Consider the following 19400-nt stretch of genomic DNA (forward strand, 5'->3'; position numbering starts at 1 on the left):
GGAGGGAGGGATGGAGGGATGGATGGATGGATGGATGGATGGATGGATGGATGGATGGATGGATGGATGGATGGATGGATGGATGGATGGATGGATGGATGGATGGATGGATGGATGGATGGATGGATGGATGGATGGATGGATGGATGGATGGATGGATGGATGGATGGATGGATGGATGGATGGATTTTATTAACAGACTCAAGATCCAAATTGTGACTAGAATAGAAATGAATAGGGGATGGATGAATGGATTTTATTAACAGACTCAAGATCCAAATCACGAATCAAATAGGGGAGAGTGAGACGGATGGACGGACGGACGGACGGACAGATATACATATAGATCTAGGCTGTCCCCAAATAAATAGGAAGTGACTTAATTCAAAATCAACATGAGGTAACCTGTAAATGCCCCAAAATGAACTGGAATTGACCTATAAATGCCCAAAATACACTGGCTGGGAAGACTCTAGTTGCAGTGCCATTGACTGCACTGGACGTCCAAACCTGTCCAACTAAATCGGACATCTAGCACCGTCAATAGCAGCCATTGAGCAAACAGAACTTCGAATGCGCAATGACGCCGTCAACCAAACACAGAAGCATAAATCAGGCCTTATAGTCTGAGAAATACAGTAGTAATTTTTCTTAATTTTATCATTTTCTCTGTCCTACATTTAAGTTTCAAATGGCTTTTTCCTAGTTCTGTCAAAAAAAAATGCAGCATCTTAATCTCTTTTTGATGTTCTTTCCAGCTTAAGCATAGTAAATCTGCATCCATAATACACCGGACACATTAGGGAGCTGACAAGAGTTTCTTGAGATGCTGCGAGTGAAGTCCATTAAGTCATTACGGTGTGTAATCTGCGGGTTTAGTTGGGAATAAAACACATTAGGGGAACAGTAGTACACGGACATTATGCAGAGTAGCAGACACGTTTGAGGATACAAAAAGTGAAGCTGAAGGGCGATGAAATGCCTCAGCACAGTTGGATTTAATGCGTCTGACGGCCCGGTGTTATGCATTTATGTTTTTGCACCGTCATTGTCCGTTTGTGCGGACGCGTATCTATGCAAATCTAACGCGTTTACACCCATATATATTCCAGTTCGTGACGCAACGGCGTCGATTGTGTCGGTTGCATTCAATTGCATCAGGTCAAGCGCGACGCATCCGAAGATAAAAACAGATATTTCTGTCACGGCGAAACAGCGGGAATGAGAACGACGTTCATCGAGCTTCGAATGAAGCCTTTTTATAGTCGAGTAATTAACTTAATCTAAAAATATTCAATTCTAAGATTATTCACAGCAGATACATCACTCTTTGACAGACCTATTTCTTCAGAATTTCTGAGCGCTATCGCATTTCATTAGCAGGAATGAGATAATATCTGTTAACAATGAGGGATAGACCCAAGTCTATCGATTTCCAGATTCATTTAGCATGTTATGTCTTCACTTGCCCTTTGAAATAACTCAAATTCCACCTCTTGTCTTGTTTTGGAGAACTTACACGACCGCACATCAACCTCTATCGCTAAAAGGAACCGCAGATTGAATGAGGCAGAACCGCCATCAACAATGCGAATAGTATTACCTGATATGAACAGACAAGAGATTCTGGCGATTGATGGGTGAAGACAGAGACTCGGGGGGTCAAAACTGTGCGGCTGATTCAATTTCAACCGGTCTCAGTCCTATTACTTAACTCCAGAAGGAGGGTGATTGCATTCTAAAGCCTATAGAACATTGGTTAGGTTGTGAGAGTAATACAAATAGGTGGGGTGACTGTCTGGGAGAAGACAGTGCTTGCACAGAGTCAATAATCTCACTGAATCATTAGAGATGGAGGAATTAGAGTAAGTAAAAGTAGATCAAGAACAAGGCCGAAACGGCAAAGTGAAGCCAGTAAAGGCTATTAGAATAGAAGGCGAAAACAAGCAAGCAGACCCCAGGCCTAGAAGAGATTAATGCACAGTCCCTGACAAAAGTCTTGTCGCTTATCCATTTTGTATAAACAATTGGCAATAACCTGACTTTGAATTATTCAATTTGTTTCAGAAATGACTCATATGAAAGCTAAGACCCTCCCAAATGATGTTGAATGTACAAAAACATATTTGTTTCACTGGAAAATGATTTTTTAATTTATTGAAGACATAAAGGTCAACTTTTGGTAAGACAAAAGTTTTGTCACCAACAGAAAGTAGTGTGAAAATTGAACAAGAAATGTACTTCAAATACAAATTTATGTTACATAACAAACGAAATATATAGTGGTGCTGTGAGATCCAAATGTAATATTTTGTATGACTTCCATGGGCTTCGGCAAGTATTCATACAATTTATTGCTGAAGTCATCAGGAACATCAAAGAAAGCAGTCTTGCATGCCTTCCAGAGTTCATCAACATTCTTGGGTTTCGTCTTCCATGCTTCCTCTTTCGTCCTGTTCATGTCTGGTGACTGGGCTGGCCAGTCCTGGAGGATCTTGATCTTCTTTGCCTTGAAGAACTTTGAAGTAGTAGTAGTTGTTTTTTTCTATTTTTTTCCACATTTTGTCTCTCATGGTTGAGTTTTACCAATGTTGACAATTACAGGCCTCTCTAATCTTTTCAAGTAGGAAAACTTGCACAATTGGTGGTAGGCCTGAACGATATTGGAAAAAACTATTGTTGGGGGGTTTGTGATATATTGCGATATTATACTGCGATATTAAAAAAATATATTTATTTCTTTTTAAAGAAATTTTCACTATATGACTTGAATAGCTGTTTGGAAATACTTTGGATGACTCACCATCACCACAGTGTACAGTGATCCCTCGTTTTTCATGGTTAATGGGGGACCAGAACCCGCCGCGGTACAAACCGCGAAGTAGCGCACCCCCCCCAATTTTATTTATTTTTTTTTTTTTGGTGTGTTTTTTTGTGCTTAATGTATTTATTCAGATTCAGCATTGGAAAGAGATACATATAAGACATGTTTTTTTTCTCAATTTTCCCCCAAAGTGATTTAAAAAATGTATATAAATAAATGGTTTTTAAGCACTTCAAATGTCATAATTATGATCAGTTTAAACATAACTGTCCAACCAAATCATTTTTGAACAAGAATAAAGTACTGTAGAAGAAAAATGCTTGGCTTTATTAAATGATTCTGTTTATCTCCCGTAGCTCAGACTCTTGGAGTGCCATGTAGAAATTTCAAACTCCTCATGATCACTTCTGGCATTTATTTTATATGTCTCCAACTAGGGTTGTTCCGATCATGTTTTTTTTGCTCCCGATCTGATCCCGATCGTTTTAGTTTGAGTATCTGCCAATCCCGATACTTCCCGATCCGATTGCTTTTTTTTTGCTCCCGATTCAATTCCAATCATTCCCGATAATTTTTCCCAATCATATACATTTTGGCAATGCATTAAGAAAAAAATGAATAAAACTCGGACGAATATATACATTCAACATACAGTACATAAGTACTGTATTTGTTTATTATGACAATAAATCCTCAAGATGGCATTTACATTATTAACATTCTTTCTGTGAGAGGGATCCACGGATAGAAAGACTTGTAATTCTTAAAGGATAAATGTGACTTTGTATATTGTGACTAAATATTGCCATCTAGTGTATTTGTTGAGCTTTCAGTAAATGATACTTTAGCCATTTAACTGTTCTGCCCAAATGCATGATGGGAAGTGCAACCATGACTGTGCGTAGTGGTACCAATTGATATATCTTCTCTGCGTTGGGAAATAACATAGGGTGTTAAGAAAAAGATCAATTACTACCTTTCTTCCCCACATTGCTTCCCACGATATTTCTAATCGTAGGGAGAGGGATTGTAAGGCTTTAGCCAATTAAAAAAAGGCTCAAAAGGCTGCCAAAATTCACTCTACTCATTTTACGCTGCCTTTTAGCTCTATATGTAGGTAAAACGGCGCCATTACAGACTGAACGCGACAATGCGTGAGTGGGTCGTGCAGCGCATGCGTTAATCGCGTTAAATATTTTAACGTGATTAATTTTTTTAAAAATTAATTACCATCGTTAACGGGATAAATTTGATAACCCTACCTTAAGCCTAAACTAAAGACTCTGGATGAGTGTAACATATTATGTCTGTAATGTTAAATACAATTAGAAAACGATTAAAAAAAATATATATATATATATATGTTAAAAAAAAGGCATGTCCGATATTTTTTTGCCGATTCCGCTACTTTGAAAATGACGTGATCGGACCTGATCGATCGGCGACATCTCTATCTTCAATGTCTCAACACACATTCATTCCAGTGCGGCTTCCTTGCAGAAAATGTTTAACAAGTTGAAAGATGATTGACATATTGCTCCGCTTTGATGTCCGCTTCTTTGGAAAGAACAACGAGCATCGTTAACTTTAATATGCAAATGCTGCAGTGACTGTGAGGAACAAAGGGCTGGGAGAGGGTGGGTCTGAGGCTGTGCGCAGCACAGAAAGCATGGCGTATGTGGATTAAAAACAAATAAAAACTATCGCACGTGCTTGCAAAGGGACTATCGCGCACATGCACATCGCGATGTCGATGTTTAAACGATATATTGTTCAGGCTTAATTGGTGGTTGACTAAATACTTATTTGCCCCACTGTATCTGAATTTTAAGTTTTTTTTTTTTTTTAAATAGGCCTCCTATGGATCAGCCCTGCGCCCTGTCAACTAATAGTGAAGTCTATGGATGGACATGTATTGAGACTCCGTGCATGTTACTTCGATGATGGAAGGCTCGACTTCAACTACACCTTACTTAATATTTTGTTATATTTTTGTGAGATTCCCTGAGTTCCCCAGGTTCGATTTTGAGGTTTTAACTTTGTCTACACACTGCTTACTTCACCGCACTTCATGTTATTCTGTCTAAACCGGAGGTCCGTAACCAAAAATGTCAAATGTTTTGGTCAGGAAACATGTCTATACTGCTTATAGTAAGTAAAAGAAAGGACGATTACAAGGGAGAAACCTGTCCCTTTTTATTTTAAATAAGCTCATTCACATTCAATATAGTTTCCTTTGGAGAAGGCTATTATAAAAATCTGGGGGCTATGAAATTAATGTACACTCATCCAAGTCGACGGCTGGGTTTTAGCGCTTTCATCAAAATAAGTTCCGATCCAGTGAAGTGGAAAGATTTTAAATGTGGGGGCAACTCGGGGTACTCTGTCATCCCCCCAAAAATTGAGGCTTGTGTCCCGCCTCCTTATGATTAGTCAATAAGGGTCTTGCGCTAGACGTGTTAGATCGCCTTGAATCTATTCTCATTTGTCAATGTTTATAGGTTACTAAGATCGCCAAATCAATCAAAAACAGATATAATTGAAAATATGTAATTCCATCTGGTGAATAGCTCGTGAAGTACCGTAATATTGAACATTTGAGTTTGCCCTGAAATGAAACTTTTAAGAATAAGTGAGAGTCATTGTGTTTTTTTCTTTTCTTTTACAGGCAAGCTATCTCCCAAGGTCATGCAAAGTATGATTACCTCGAGGCAATTCAATCCTGTATTGTATGTCATTATGCTGATGTGAATGCTAGAATAGCACACTGAGCGGTGTCTACAGATATATTTGGATTTCTTAAAACGACAGTGATAGTGATACAGTAAGGAGAAGAAGTATTTGAAATCCTTCCCTCAGTCAGAGACATTGACGGTGCTGGACGTCCAATCCCGTCAAAATAAATTAGATGTCTAGCGAAGACAATGGCAGGCAGATAGTGATGGTATTTGCTTTTAGTTTTATATAGATTTGGGTTGGCTACACTGCCCTCCAGTGTCAACAGTGAATATGGCATATCTCATTTCACATGGCTGAATGCAGCTGCTCCCTGTTAAGAACAACATAAGTTTTTGTTTCAGCTAAGGTTTTTTTTTAATGAATTCCTAATTTTGTTTATAGGTATAGTGGTATGAAAAAGCATCTAAACCTTTTGGAATTCCTCACATTTCTGCATAAACTCACCATCAAATGTGATCTGATCTTTGTCAAAATCACACAGATGAAAAAACAGTGTCTGCTTCAACTAAAACCACCCAAGCATTTCTAGGCTTTCATATTTTAATGAGGATTGCATGCAAACAATCACAGAAGGGGTAAAAATAAGTCAGTGAACCCTCCGCCTCAGGAGACTTAAAGAGAATTTAAAACCAATTTTTACCAAATAATTTAAGTCAGGTGTGTTCCCAATCAATGAGTGGTTTAAAGTTGCACTGGCAACTATAAAACACACACCTGGTAAGAAATGTCTTGCTGAGAAGCATTGTCTGAAGTGCATCAGGGCTCAGTCAAAAGAGCTGTCTGAAGACCTGCAATCAATGATTGTTGATTTGTATAAAGCTGGGAAAGGATATAAAACCATGTCTAAAAGTCTGGATGTTCATCAATCGACAGTCAGACAAGTTGTCTATAAATGAAGAGAGATTGGAACTGTTGCTATTCTCTGAAGGAGTGGCCCTCCACCAAAGATAACGCCAAGAGTTCAACGCAGAAAACTCCTAGAGGTAAAAAAGAACCCGGTTTGTCTGCTCAAGACTTATAGAAATCACTGGCAAAGTCCAATATATATGTCCACACATCAACGGTATGTAAAACTGTGGCCAAGAACAGTGCGTTGATGGGAGGACTCCACGGAGGAAAGCACTGCCGTCTAAAAAAAAAGCATTGTTGCTCGTTTAATGTTCGCAAAAAAGCACTTGGACACGCCACAGAAGTTTTGGCAAAATATTTTGTGGACTGGTGAAACGAAAGTTGATTTTTGGGAGTAAGACACGGCGTCATGTGTGGAGGAATGGAACAGCTCACAAACATCAACACTTCATCCCCACCATAGCGCATGGTGGAGGGAGCAGCATGATTCGGGGGCTGTTTTGCTACCTCAGGGCCTGGACAACCTAAAATCATTAATGGAAGAATTATTTCAAAGGTTTATAAGGATGTTTTGCAGGAAAACCTGAGGCCGTCTGTCACACAGTTGAAGCTAAAAAGAGGATGGATCCTGCAACAAGACAATGATCCAAAACACAGAGGTAAATCAAACAAAATACATGTTCCGGAGTGGCCAAGTCAAAGTCCAGACTTCAACCCCATTGAGATGCTGTGGCATGACCTGAGGACAGTGATTCATGCCAAACATCCCAGGAATTTGACTGAACTACAGCAGTTTTTTCGAGAAGAATGGGGCAACATTAGTCCTGATCTGCAGCTACAAGAAGTGTCTGGTTAAAAATATTGCTGCCAAAGAGGGGAACAAAATATTAAATGTCATGATTCACTTACTTATTTTTCCCCCTTTTGTCACTGTTTGCATCCTGTCCCCATTAAAATATGAAAACCTAGAAATGTTTGGGTGGTTTTAGTTAAAACAGTTTTTTTTCATCTGTGTGATTTTGAAAAAGATCAGATCATATTTGATGGTGATTTTATGCAGAAATGTGACAAATTCCAAAAGGTTCAGATACTTTTTCATACCACTGTACATTTCGCAGTTTTTTGGGCGGAATATATGTTTGAACCATTTGCTAAGCGCATTGAAAAAAACAATAAGTTAGCATTTTAAAGCAGTTAAGATTGCCAATTGTTCTTTTGTTGTGCTTAAATTCTCATTCATTTATTATTCTTATTTTTTTTTTATCTGTTTGAGGCTCAGCCTCTCGGGGCGGCCATTTTGAGTCTTGCTCTCCTGGAAGTGGCCCGGATTACCTTTTCCTCTGTTGTATTTTCCTTTGGCAAACCAGCTCGTGACTAGTGTTGCAACGATTAATCGATTAACTCGAGTAATTCGATTAGAAAAAAGATTCAAATAAAAATTTTGCTGCTTCGAGTATTCGTTTAGTTAAAGTGCCGTTGTAATGGTTTGTGTTTAAAGTGTTCACATTTTATTTCATTGATTGGACTGTTCTCTAGTGGCAATAGTCAATATGGCATATCTCATTTTACATACTGTAAGTTAGTCAATTGTTCTTTTGTTGCACTTTCTCATTTATTTTATTTTTTTTATACAGTTTGAGGCTCAACTCAGGTATTTTAATTTTTTATGTTCCTTATCCGATTACTCCATTATTCGAACTAACCAAATAATCGATTAATCTACTACTAAAATAATCCATAGCTGCAGCCCAGCATAGCTATTTGAGACTTCAATCTGTACTGTCATACCCTAGTCATTCCCGTCCTCCCTCTTGGGCTTCTATTACCAGTTAATTATCAATACTTCGCCATGGGAAGTGAAAAACTGTCTAATTTTACTACTCAGTCAACCAAGACAGAAAATTAAGAGACATTTGTACATGATTTAACACCGAACATAATTTTGCCCCAGGCACACACCAGTCGTCATGCAGAACAAATTATAAATAGCATTTTTGAAAAGGAAAGTACCATTTAGCTAAGATTAAAGGAGCGGTTTTCTGGTTGAAACCTGTTCCGACTACCGCCGGCTGCTTTTGCTGTCCAAACAGCCAAAGATGATCGCCTTTGCGATGCACTCGTCCAAAGAGAATGTTGATCAAGGCAGCAGGGAAACAAACAGTGACGCTAACCACTTCCTGCCAGCTGTGACAAGTGTTGCTAGAAAGTGCAGAATGGTGACAGGGTACACTAGGCCACTCATCTTCCGGCTGATAGCGACGACGGCGCCCCCGCCATCTGACAGCGTGTGGACACTTTCGCAGTCACTCATTTTCTCAAAGATCTTGTTTTCCTGCACTGTTGTTTATCCCGCTGTCATTCCCTACGACGTCACCTTTTCTCCTCCTGTCGTTCAGAGCTCCTCGACTTCAACGCCGGCACGTACATTACGATAGGGATCCGTCGTCGGATCAATTAAAGCTCCCTCTCTGGCCAGCGCCGACTTTAGCTATGCAATTATTACGGTTGACTCATAGTGTGCGAGGTAGAACGGACAAAAGCTAACGCAAATTGGTAACGCGAACAGCAGACGCTCGAAATCAATTTCCTCTTTGAAATGAGAAAAAGCAGCTAAATTGCTTCACCGTGCTGGTGGATAAACACCATCTTTTACTGCAATCCGGAAGGACAAAATATTACTAATCAAAACATTTGACTCATGTAACGACTCTTATTAGCGCCCAAGGACCAACTGGCATGAAAGCCCTTTTGTAATGCAAAGGATTATTTTTATCACCGTAATTTTATGACTATAAGCTGCGACTTTTTCCCCTCATTTTGAATCCTGCGGCTTACAAGTCCAGTGCGGCTCACTTATTAACAAATCAAAATTCATGTTCTGTGCTAATTATTTCTTCCGTTACTGTTCTAGTTGTTTCATTCATTGCTAATAGAGATGTCCCGATCCGATATTTGGATCGGATCGGATGCCGACATGGGCAAAAAAATGCGCATCGGTATCGGATCGGAACACGGAAAAATTCCAATCCAGACTTCTGATCCAGTTTTTTTAAAAAATCCGGTCCGGGTTTTCCACCGCACCGATTTACGTAATGTATTCCAGTTTTTGCTTCGGTTTCCCTAAAATCCGGTCCGCATTTTACGGCACACCTTCAACACACGACATTTACATTACCGTCTCCCAATTTACCGAGAGACTTTATCGGTAAAAATGAAGAAGAAATGAAGAGAAAAAGAAAGGTCCTACGCAACTAACACTGGCAGAAAACTTTTGCTATGCGTGACAAACTGGCCCTCAACAGTCCCAAAGCCCAGGGAATAACAAGAGTCATTGCCGAAGAATTCATTCTGGATGACGAGGCATTATCTCACGTGAGTAAAGACGCACCATCCAACACTTAGAACCACGGTACAACATGCCCAGCCGTCATTACATCCTTGAGCGATTCGGCCGTGGAAGATTCGAGAACGATTCACAAACATCTAAATTCCGATTATTGAAATATGTCAAGTAAAGCGGAACTAATACACAGAGCGGTCTTTGGGACGCAATGAGAAACTGACCGCATTGCGTCCCAAAAGTAAACATAATGCTTGTCATAGACCCGGGTAATGCCAATGCTCAACTCACGGCTTTAGCTCAACTCATGCCGCTGGATATAAAAACACAAGAATACCTGACTGTTGCTGACAGCCGCTACAAACTACGTCAACGTCGTTTTACTGGAGATAATAGATATCATATGTATATAGAACTAGATGCAAAACGACAGACTCGACTTCGTTAGCAACATTGAAGTATTGAAAACCAGATGCGTTAATAAACAGCTGCCATCTTAAAGCAGGAGAATTCCCTAGTAGGCTGTTGTGAACCATCCAAGCGAACCTAATTCACTTTTTATCTAAAATACTCCTAAATCGGTAAAATCTTGACTTGAATCTATCTTCAAAACAGTTTTAAACCTTTCGCATGTCGAAAGTAGACAGAAGTGGAAACCACAACCAGGTACAACCAGGGGGGCGGATGCAGAACACTGGCTGAGACAAGAAGAGTCTCTCATAGCAACTGTTTTGTGAGTCTCGCTCTCCTGGAAGTGGCGACAATTTGAAAGGCGGAAAAAGTCATGAAAGTGATATGGATCGCACGCCTTGTGGCTTGGGGTATGACGCGGTTCACTTTCGTGGTTTCATTGTACCCTCACTCATTTTTATATACTCCAGTTTGCTCGGCATTGAGTTGGTAGGGGCCAGTCCAACTGCTGGCTGAGCGGAGACTGAAACGTGAGGCAAACTTTGTCATGCCCATTTCTGTGCAATCCGCAATGGGAGGACCACTGATGGGCACCAAATTGAAGCATAAAATTGGGACATCGGTTTAAGTATCGAAGATTAATATGTGAATGTACCATGAGCTCACCAGAGATCGTTTCATACACTCGCGAGACATAGGTTCCCGACCCCTGTCCGAGAATAATTTTCTGATAATTGTTGTATCGCAAATCATATTGTGAGGTTCCCAGACCCATACCCATCTTTTAGCAGCTGGGCCGAGAACAAAAAGTGGTATTTGGTATGTGGCAAAATGGATTTTGCTATGTGGCATTTTTTTGCCATGTGACAAAATGGATTTTGCCATGTGGCATTTTTTTGCCATGTGTCAAAATTAATTTTCCCATGTGGCTGTTATTTTTTTTGCCATTTGGCAAAATGGATTTTGCCATGAGGCATTTTTCTTGCCATGCGGCATTTTTTGCCATGCGTCAAAATTAATTTTCCCATGTGGCTGTTTTTTTGCCATTTGGCAAAATGTATTTTGCCATTTGGCATTTTTTTTGGCATGCAGCGAAAAGGATTTTGGCATGTGGCATTTTTTGCCATGCGTCAAAATTAATTTTCCAATGTGGCTGTTTTTTTTGCCATGTGGCGAAAAGGATTTTGCTATGTGGCATTATTTTTGCCACACAATGCCACATGGCAAAATCAATTTTGCCACATAGGAAAAAAATGCCACATGGCAAAATCCATTTTGCGACATCGCAAAAAATGCTACATGCAAAATCCATTTTGCAACATGGCAAAAAAAAAGCCAAAAAAAAGCCACATGGCAATAAAAAATGCCATATGGCAAAATATATTTTGCCATATGGCAAAAAAATGCCACATGACTAAATCCATTTTGCAACATGGCAAAAACAAATGCCACATGGCAAACAAAAGGCTACATGGGAAAATCAATTTTGCCACTTTGCAAAAAAAAGCCTCATGGCAATAAAAAAAATGCCACATGGCTATAAAAAAATGCCATATCGCAAAATCCGTTTCGTTACATGGCAAATACCACTTTGGTTTTCGCTGTCTCTCTCTTTTTGTGCAAAGTGCAGAAACAACCAAAACTAAAAGGTTATCACAAATAGAGAAAAAAGGGGGATTAAAATAGCGACTCCAAAATCTCCAACCTCTTGCGTGCCAGCCAGCACTTACGCGACAGTGGTTGCAGCGTGTGACGTTCCCTACAGAGATTCCAATTGCTACTTCTATTTTAAACGGATTGAAAAAGCACATTAACACTACAAAAACATGCCCATTTAGTGTGAACTCTCACCGCCAATGTTGAAAAGAGTATTCGGGGTTGCGGAACCCTTTGTGCGATCGGATCAATCTTTTTTAGCCTTGCCTTCGCGAGTATTCGATATGCTTCTGAACAAGAATGAAAAAACACATTTGAATCTCTAATGCAGAGAAAATCCAATATGAGAAAAATACTGAAGAAATTCTGAGGTGGCCTTGAAAAGATGTTTTAAGAAAGACTTTTCACTCTCTGTGACCTGCAGTGATGAAGCAGCAAATGAACCTTGAGTCCTTCCAGCTAAGCAAGGTGAAGGGTGCTTCTATGAACTGTGAACAGGGGTAGCCACTTGCAGCAGAAGCTGGTAAAAAATGATGACTGACACCTCGGTGGAAAGGAAAAAAAATCAAGCCGAGAGGGAGCCTCACTGTCAACTAAAACGTCAAGGTGTTTAGCTCAGTTGTTTGCGTGCTCCGCAGCCACAGTGGCAGTTGAGGTGGTCGACATGCTAAGTTTTCCTCTAATTTTCACTGTTTAACCGATACTTTCATATTGAATGCTTAAATCTACAAACTTGTGAATCTATATTTTGCTCTCTATCAGTTTTGACATCAACCAGTATACTGCTTACAAATTAGGTTACCATCGGAATTTTTTTTAGGGAGACCCAGCCGTAACATTAATGCAGTGTGTCCCATTCATGACAAAAAATACATTTATATATATATATGCAAAAGAAGTTTATAAAAGCAGAATCTAAAGATAGGTTTAAGTCAGGGGTCGGGAACTTTTCTGACCGAGAGAGCAAAAACACTCGACATATTTTTTAAATGTGATTCCACGAGAACCATACGGAGTGTGCATGTCTATGTGTATGTTTGTGTACACTATATATTTTATGTTCTGTTGTCAGCTTGTCCTAGTCCGTTTTGTGAGCACTGTTTCTTTCATGAACCATAAACTCCACCGACAGTTGACAAGACAGCACCCACAGACATTCCGTCATGCCTTTTCCGTAGGGGGACGACCCAGACAGAACGTTGAGTTGGCTTTCACTGTGATGAAGTCAAACACGCTGCGTTCTAACACCGGATTTAGGTGGAACTAGGACGAAGGTTACAGAAAACGTTTGGCCTCAGTTATTGCCAGCAAAGGGTACATAAAAAAGTATTTAGATGAACTTTTGGTATTGACCAAATACTTATCATATACTTACCACTATGATTTGATTATGATTTTCTGGTTTTTTTCCCCCCACATTCTGTCTGTCATGGTTGAGGTTTACCCATGTTGACAATTACAGACCTGCAGGGATGGTTGGGACCTGTTGGGGGGGGGGGGGGGGGTACCTCACGGCTGCCTCCTCACCACAGGCCCCGCCATCCCTGCACCTTTTTTTAAATGCACCACACACATCATACTCCACAGGAGAGCTCCGGCAAAGGGCGGTGGGACGGGCGGCTGGGCAGAAACTCCATGCTGCGGTCCCACTGCCCCAAGCCAAGCTCTCCTATTTTAATGCATACATTGCACTACCCTCCCCTCACACCCCCATCACGGTGCTGGGTGATGGCTGCCAGTCGGGAACCTGGCAGCCACAGTAATAGGGTGGTAGGTGGGTCCCACACTTTTTCTATATGGCGTGGCCCTGGGGTGTGGCCTCCCCTCTGCCTCGGCTGCCGGCCGCGGGAGTGGGTTGGGGGGTCGGGTCTCCGATCTTGCATCGCCCCGTGGCAGTTCCTGAGCGTTCTCTTGCCTCCGCCTTCCCCTCTCTTCTCTGGCTGGGCGTCCGCCCTGCGCGCCGTCGCGGGTCACTGGCTGGGCACCGGTGATTCAGCGGGGTGTCGCCTGCACCGGCGGGGGACCCTGCCTCGCCTGGGGCTTGGTGGACCGCTGGGGGTCCCGTGGCATGCCATGCCGGTTGGGGGGCTGTGGCTGTGGCTCGTGGCCCGGGTGGGCGGACGGGGGTGGGTGTAGGCGTGGGGTTGGTGATGCGTCCCCTCCTGCCATCCCTGAAGGCCGGTTGATGGGCGAGCGGGTGGCCTGGGGGACCACCCTGGGGGGGGGGGGGGTTCGATGGGTCCTTTGCTGGGCTGCGGGAGGAGGGATGGGCTGCGCTTGGCCCCCCCCAACCCCCCGCCCGCCCGCCCGCCATCCCTCCCTCCCCGGGCTGGCTGGGTGGGGGCCGTGACCCTGGGTTGGCGCCCGCGCGGTTTCTCCGCCCGTCTGCGTGGCTGTCGCGCGCCCGGTGGGGCTTGCGTGCTGCTGGATGTGGTAGGGCATGCTCGGGTTGTGGGTCCCGGTGCCGGGATTGGCGATGCGGCGGCGTAGAGTTGGTCGCCAACGGGCTTACACTCATAAGAGATTCACACGATTACTGGGTTCTAGATCACAGAACTGATTTGTGTACACTCTACCCCTTTCAATCACTTAGCTTATAGTCTTTATAGACACTCCCACCCCCATTCTCCTCTTTCACTGGCCAATAGGCCCCCACATGGTGTAAACCGGAAATACATCTCGCTGACGATAGCACCAGCATCTTGTTGTTGTTTGTGTATGTGTTTCTTTTCTTTCTTCTCTTGTATTTCTTTTCTTCTGTCCCCCCATAATCCCTTCCTGTTCGCTGCTTTGTCATAATAAAAAGGTATTTTGAATGATCACAATGGGAGTATGTCAGACTCTCAATGTGAAACATTAAAACTGTTCAGAATCCGGGCACTTAGACTTCCATTCTCTGTGTCAAACAGCTGAACAGGACAGGTTTTAAAAAAAAAAAAAAAGACAATTACAGACCTAATATTTTCAAGTGGGAGAACTTGCACAATTAGTGGTTGACTATATACTTATTTGCCCCACTGCATTTTAGTATTTGAAGTACATTTTTTGTTCAATTTTCACATTACTTTCTGTAGGTGACAAAACTTTTGTCTAACTAACATTTGACCTTTATGTGTTCATTAAAGGATAAATCTTTTTTCAGTGAAACAAATATATTTTTGTACATTCAACAACATTTGGGAGGGTTCTTAGCTTTCATATGAGCCATTTCTGAAACCAACTTACGGAGACTCATATATGCCTAAGGGAGCTGCCTGTTATGGTTTTAGGTCGCTTGCGTCTTTGGTTTTAAAAATATTTGAATTATATTTTATTTTTTTAAAATAGGCCCCCTACGGATCGGTTTCGAGCATCGTGTTTCGTCCACTGATAGTGAAGTCTATGCGCATCCAAAACTTGGAAAAAAACAACCAACTTGCGTACTCACCGATATACTCGAAGACGTAGACCACAAAAAAGGGCGTGACCAGGTCGTTGATGCCTTGCACGTAGCCGCTGGCCGGGTGGCGGATGGCCCAAATGAAGAGAATCCGTTCAAATATCTAAACAAAAGACACCGCGTCAACAAGTGCCTGTTCATTCTCTTCCTACGGAATTTAGTCAGTGTAAATTTGTGAGGCATGCAAGTAGGACACTTGTGGCCCGTAAGAATAATGTGAGGCATGCCAAGCGGAAATGGAATTAAATAAGAGCATTGCTCTGAATAACCTAGCGACTGAACGCTGATTTTTCCCTTGTTGTTGTTCAAAAATTCCTGTTTATTTTGATGTACATTGGCTGGCGTTTGAGTGGTCGAGCGTACGCTGTCAGCCCAGGTGAATTAGAGGCGGCTGAACGCCGGGTTTGTTTTCCCTGGCATAAATGGATTTCCACCAAGGTACACATACATCTACTCGCACCTTTCCCGCATCATAGCCATCAAGCATTTTTTCTATATAGGCGAGTATGTCATGTCGCTGTCACTTTCTAAATAACCTCATAGCTCATTGTGTTAGGGAAAACGCAGACATGGTGACATGCCTTTTTTTGCTGTTTGTATTATTCAAATAAGTCCAATCAATGTTAAAGCAGTCAGGGGTGATTGGAAGACGTCGCTCGCCTCTGGTCTATCCCCTTACCTGCCTCCGCACCTTTATCAAAGCCCCATCCATCAAAGAGAGGCGCCGGTGCTAGCGAGAAGGGGGGAGCAGGTAATGGCACTTTTCTTTTCATGCCGCCTCAAAAGCTGACATGCATATTTCACGTTGGCTCCTACACAGAAGTGCTCCGAGTGGGGGAAAAAAAAAAAAAAAAAAAGCATCATCCCCTGCCCACGCAGCTGTATTACGGGCAAATAAACCAATCTTTATATGTCAAAGACGCATAACGAGCACCTACAATTGGAAACTAATCTGGCAGTTTTCCGTTTAAACTGCGGTTTGCGGCTTCGGAGTTGTTTAAGTGCACGTTTGAGACTGAATTTGAAGACTGACATGGACTGCCAGTAAAGACAAGAAAAAGCACTGCTCATCGTGACTGTTTTTGTGTATTTTCGCTCTAAATGTGCATTAGAACCACCATGAAAACCTTAAAGATTGCTAATTTTTCAATAAAAGCTGTAATAACTAAGAATAATAAGTTTCTATTTACTACTATTAATATTACTATTATTTTAGTTTTTTTAAGCAATACATTATATATGCTCCTATTTATTTTGTAAATATTACTTAAGCCTGATCAGTTTCTACAGTATATTGGGGGTAATATATATACAGTGCCTAGCAAAAGTATTCGGCCCCCTTGAATCTTGCAACCTTTCGCCAAATTTCAGGCTTCAAACATAAAGATATGATATTTAATTTTTTTGTCAAGAATCAACAACAAGTGGGACACAATCGTGAAGTGGAACAACATTTATTGGATAATTTAAACTTTTTTAACAAATAAAAAACTGAAAAGTGGGGTGTGCAGTATTATTCGGCCCCTTTACTTTCAGTGCAGCAAATTCCCTCCAGAAGTTCAGTCAGGATCTCTTAATGATCCAATGTTGTCCTAAATGACCGATGATGATAAATAGAATCCACCTGTGTGTAATCAAGTCTCCGTATAAATGCACCTGCTCTGTGATAGTCTCAGGGTTCTGTTTAAAGTGCAGAGAGCATTATAAAAACCAAGGAACACACCAGGCAGGTCCGAGATACTGTTGTGGAGAAGTTTAAAGACGGATTTGGATACAAAAAGATTTCCCAAGCTTTAAACATCTCAAGGAGCACTGTGCAAGCCATCATATTGAAATGGAAGGAGCATCAGACCACTGCAAATCTACCAAGACCCGGCCGTCCTTCCAAACTTTCTTCTCAAACAAGGAGAAAACTGACCAGAGATGCAGCCAAGAGGCCCATGATCACTCTGGATGAACTGCAGAGATCTACAGCTGAGGTGGGAGAGGCTGTCCATAGGACAACAATCAGTCGTACACTGCACAAATCTGGCCTTTATGGAAGAGTGGCAAGAAGAAAGCCATTTCTCAAAGATATCCATAAAAAGTCTCGTTTAAAGTTTGCCACAAGCCACCTGGGAGACACACCAAACATGTGGAAGAAGGTGCTCTGGTCAGATGAAACCAAAACTGAACTTTTTGGCCACAATGCAAAACGATATGTTTGGCGTAAAAGCAACACAGCTCATCACCCTGAACACACCATCCCCACTGTCAAACATGGTGGTGGCAGCATCATGGTTTGGGCCTGCTTTTCTTCAGCAGGGACAGGGAAGATGGTTAAAATTGACGGGAAGATGGATGCAGCCAAATACAGGAACATTCTGGAAGAAAACCTGTTGCTATCTGCACAAGACCTGAGACTGGGATGGAGATTTATCTTCCAACAGGACAATGTTTCAAAACATAAAGCCAAATCTACAATGGAATGGTTCAAAAATAAACGTATCCAGGTGTTAGAATGGCCAAGTCAAAGTCCAGACCTGAATCCAATCGAGAATCTGTGGAAAGAGCTGAAGACTGCTGTTCACAAACACTCCTCATCCAACCTCACTGAGCTCGAGCTGTTTTGCAAGGAAGAATGGGCAAGAATGTCAGTCTCTCGATGTGCAAAACTGATAGAAACATACCCCAAGCGACTTGCAGCTGTAATTGGAGCAAAAGGTGGCGCTACAAAGTATTAACGCAAGGGGGCCGAATAATATTGCACGCCCCACTTTTCAGTTTTTTATTTGTTAAAAAAGTTTAAATTATCCAATAAATTTTGTTCCACTTCACGATTGTGTCCCACTTGTTGTTGATTCTTGACAAAAAATTAAAATTTTATATCTTTATGTTTGAAGCCTGAAATGTGGCGAAAGGTTGCCAGGTTCAAGGGGGCCGAATACTTTTGCAAGGCACTGTATATGCATATATATTATGGCTGTCAAAATTATCGCGTTAATGGGCGTTAATTAAATTTTTTAATTAATCAAGTTAAAATATTTGACGCATGCACTGAATGACCCGCTCGCATATTGCCTCAAACAGATTACAATGAGGCCGTTTATGGACATTAAGAGTAAAGAGAATGCCACTGGCCGCTTGGGGGCAGCGCCGTTCCATACTCATGTTATTTCTTCTAAACGTGGGAGAATTAGTAGTTGTGAGACGTTTATGCTGTATTTACAATGCAATGCAAATTGCTATTTGTGGTCCATACATATTTCGGTAAGTTTTCTTTCTTTTAGTGGCAATTATGTGTCTCTTGTTTTATTTTGGGTATGATATGTACAGATACAGTGGGGAGAACAAGTATTTGATACACTGCCAATGGGAAAACCCATTGGCAGTGTCTCAAATACTTGTTCTCCCCACTGTATATGATATACAGTAAATGCGAGTGGACACAGGCGTTCTTTGGACCGCGCCGTTTATTGGCATAAGCTTCGGCAACTCCTTCACAACAAACATAAGTATCGTTTAGTGAAAGCACAACAAAAATAATATTCCTATCTCTCCAAAAAATAATAATGTTCACAAAAAGAAAAGCACTTCAGTCTATAGTAATGAGGCCCTATTCTGACACACAGTTAAACAACAATGCAAAATGAACTGGCATTCCATATCAAAATAGCTATGCAAAATACACATAAAACTTAGACTTTGGTCACTCTATTTTTATTATTGTTATTTTTTATTGTTATTATTATTATTACATTAACTCTACTTTTGATTGAAAATTTTATAAATTTTATTAAAACAAAAACATGAAGAGGGGTTTTAATATAAAATTACTATAACTTGTAACTATAACATTTATCGTTTAAGAACTACAAGTCTTTCTATCCGTGGATCACTTTAGCAGAAAGAATGTTAATAATGCTATTTGTGGATTTATTGTTACAATAAACAAATACAGTAGTTATGTACAGTATGTTGTATGTATATATCAGTCTTATCTTTCCATTCCAACAATAATTTACAGAAAAATATGGCATATTTTAGAGATGGTTTGAATTGCGATTAATTGCGATTAATTACGATTAATTAATTTTTATTATATATTTATATATATATATTATTATATATTTATTTATATATTTATTTTTTATTTAACTCGA

At 40.9% G+C, this 19400-nt stretch overlaps 1 protein-coding gene across 4 annotated transcripts in view; it reads right to left on the bottom strand.

The window, feature by feature from the left end:
• Window positions 1-19400, bottom strand: part of tbc1d22a (TBC1 domain family, member 22a) — a 250173-nt gene that overhangs the window by 128398 nt on the left and 102375 nt on the right. For all 4 annotated transcript variants that reach the window (XR_009066751.1, XM_057855710.1, XM_057855709.1 and 1 more), the window contains exon 9: window positions 15247-15361. Coding sequence is in view for 3 of the 4 variants with exons in the window: in XM_057855710.1 (XP_057711693.1) it covers window positions 15247-15361 (115 nt within the window). In the remaining variant the exon portion in view is untranslated. The remainder of the gene's footprint in view (window positions 1-15246; window positions 15362-19400) is intronic.

Source organism: Corythoichthys intestinalis, chromosome 13 (genome assembly GCF_030265065.1).
Source record: "Corythoichthys intestinalis isolate RoL2023-P3 chromosome 13, ASM3026506v1, whole genome shotgun sequence".
Lineage (NCBI taxonomy): Eukaryota > Metazoa > Chordata > Actinopteri > Syngnathiformes > Syngnathidae > Corythoichthys > Corythoichthys intestinalis.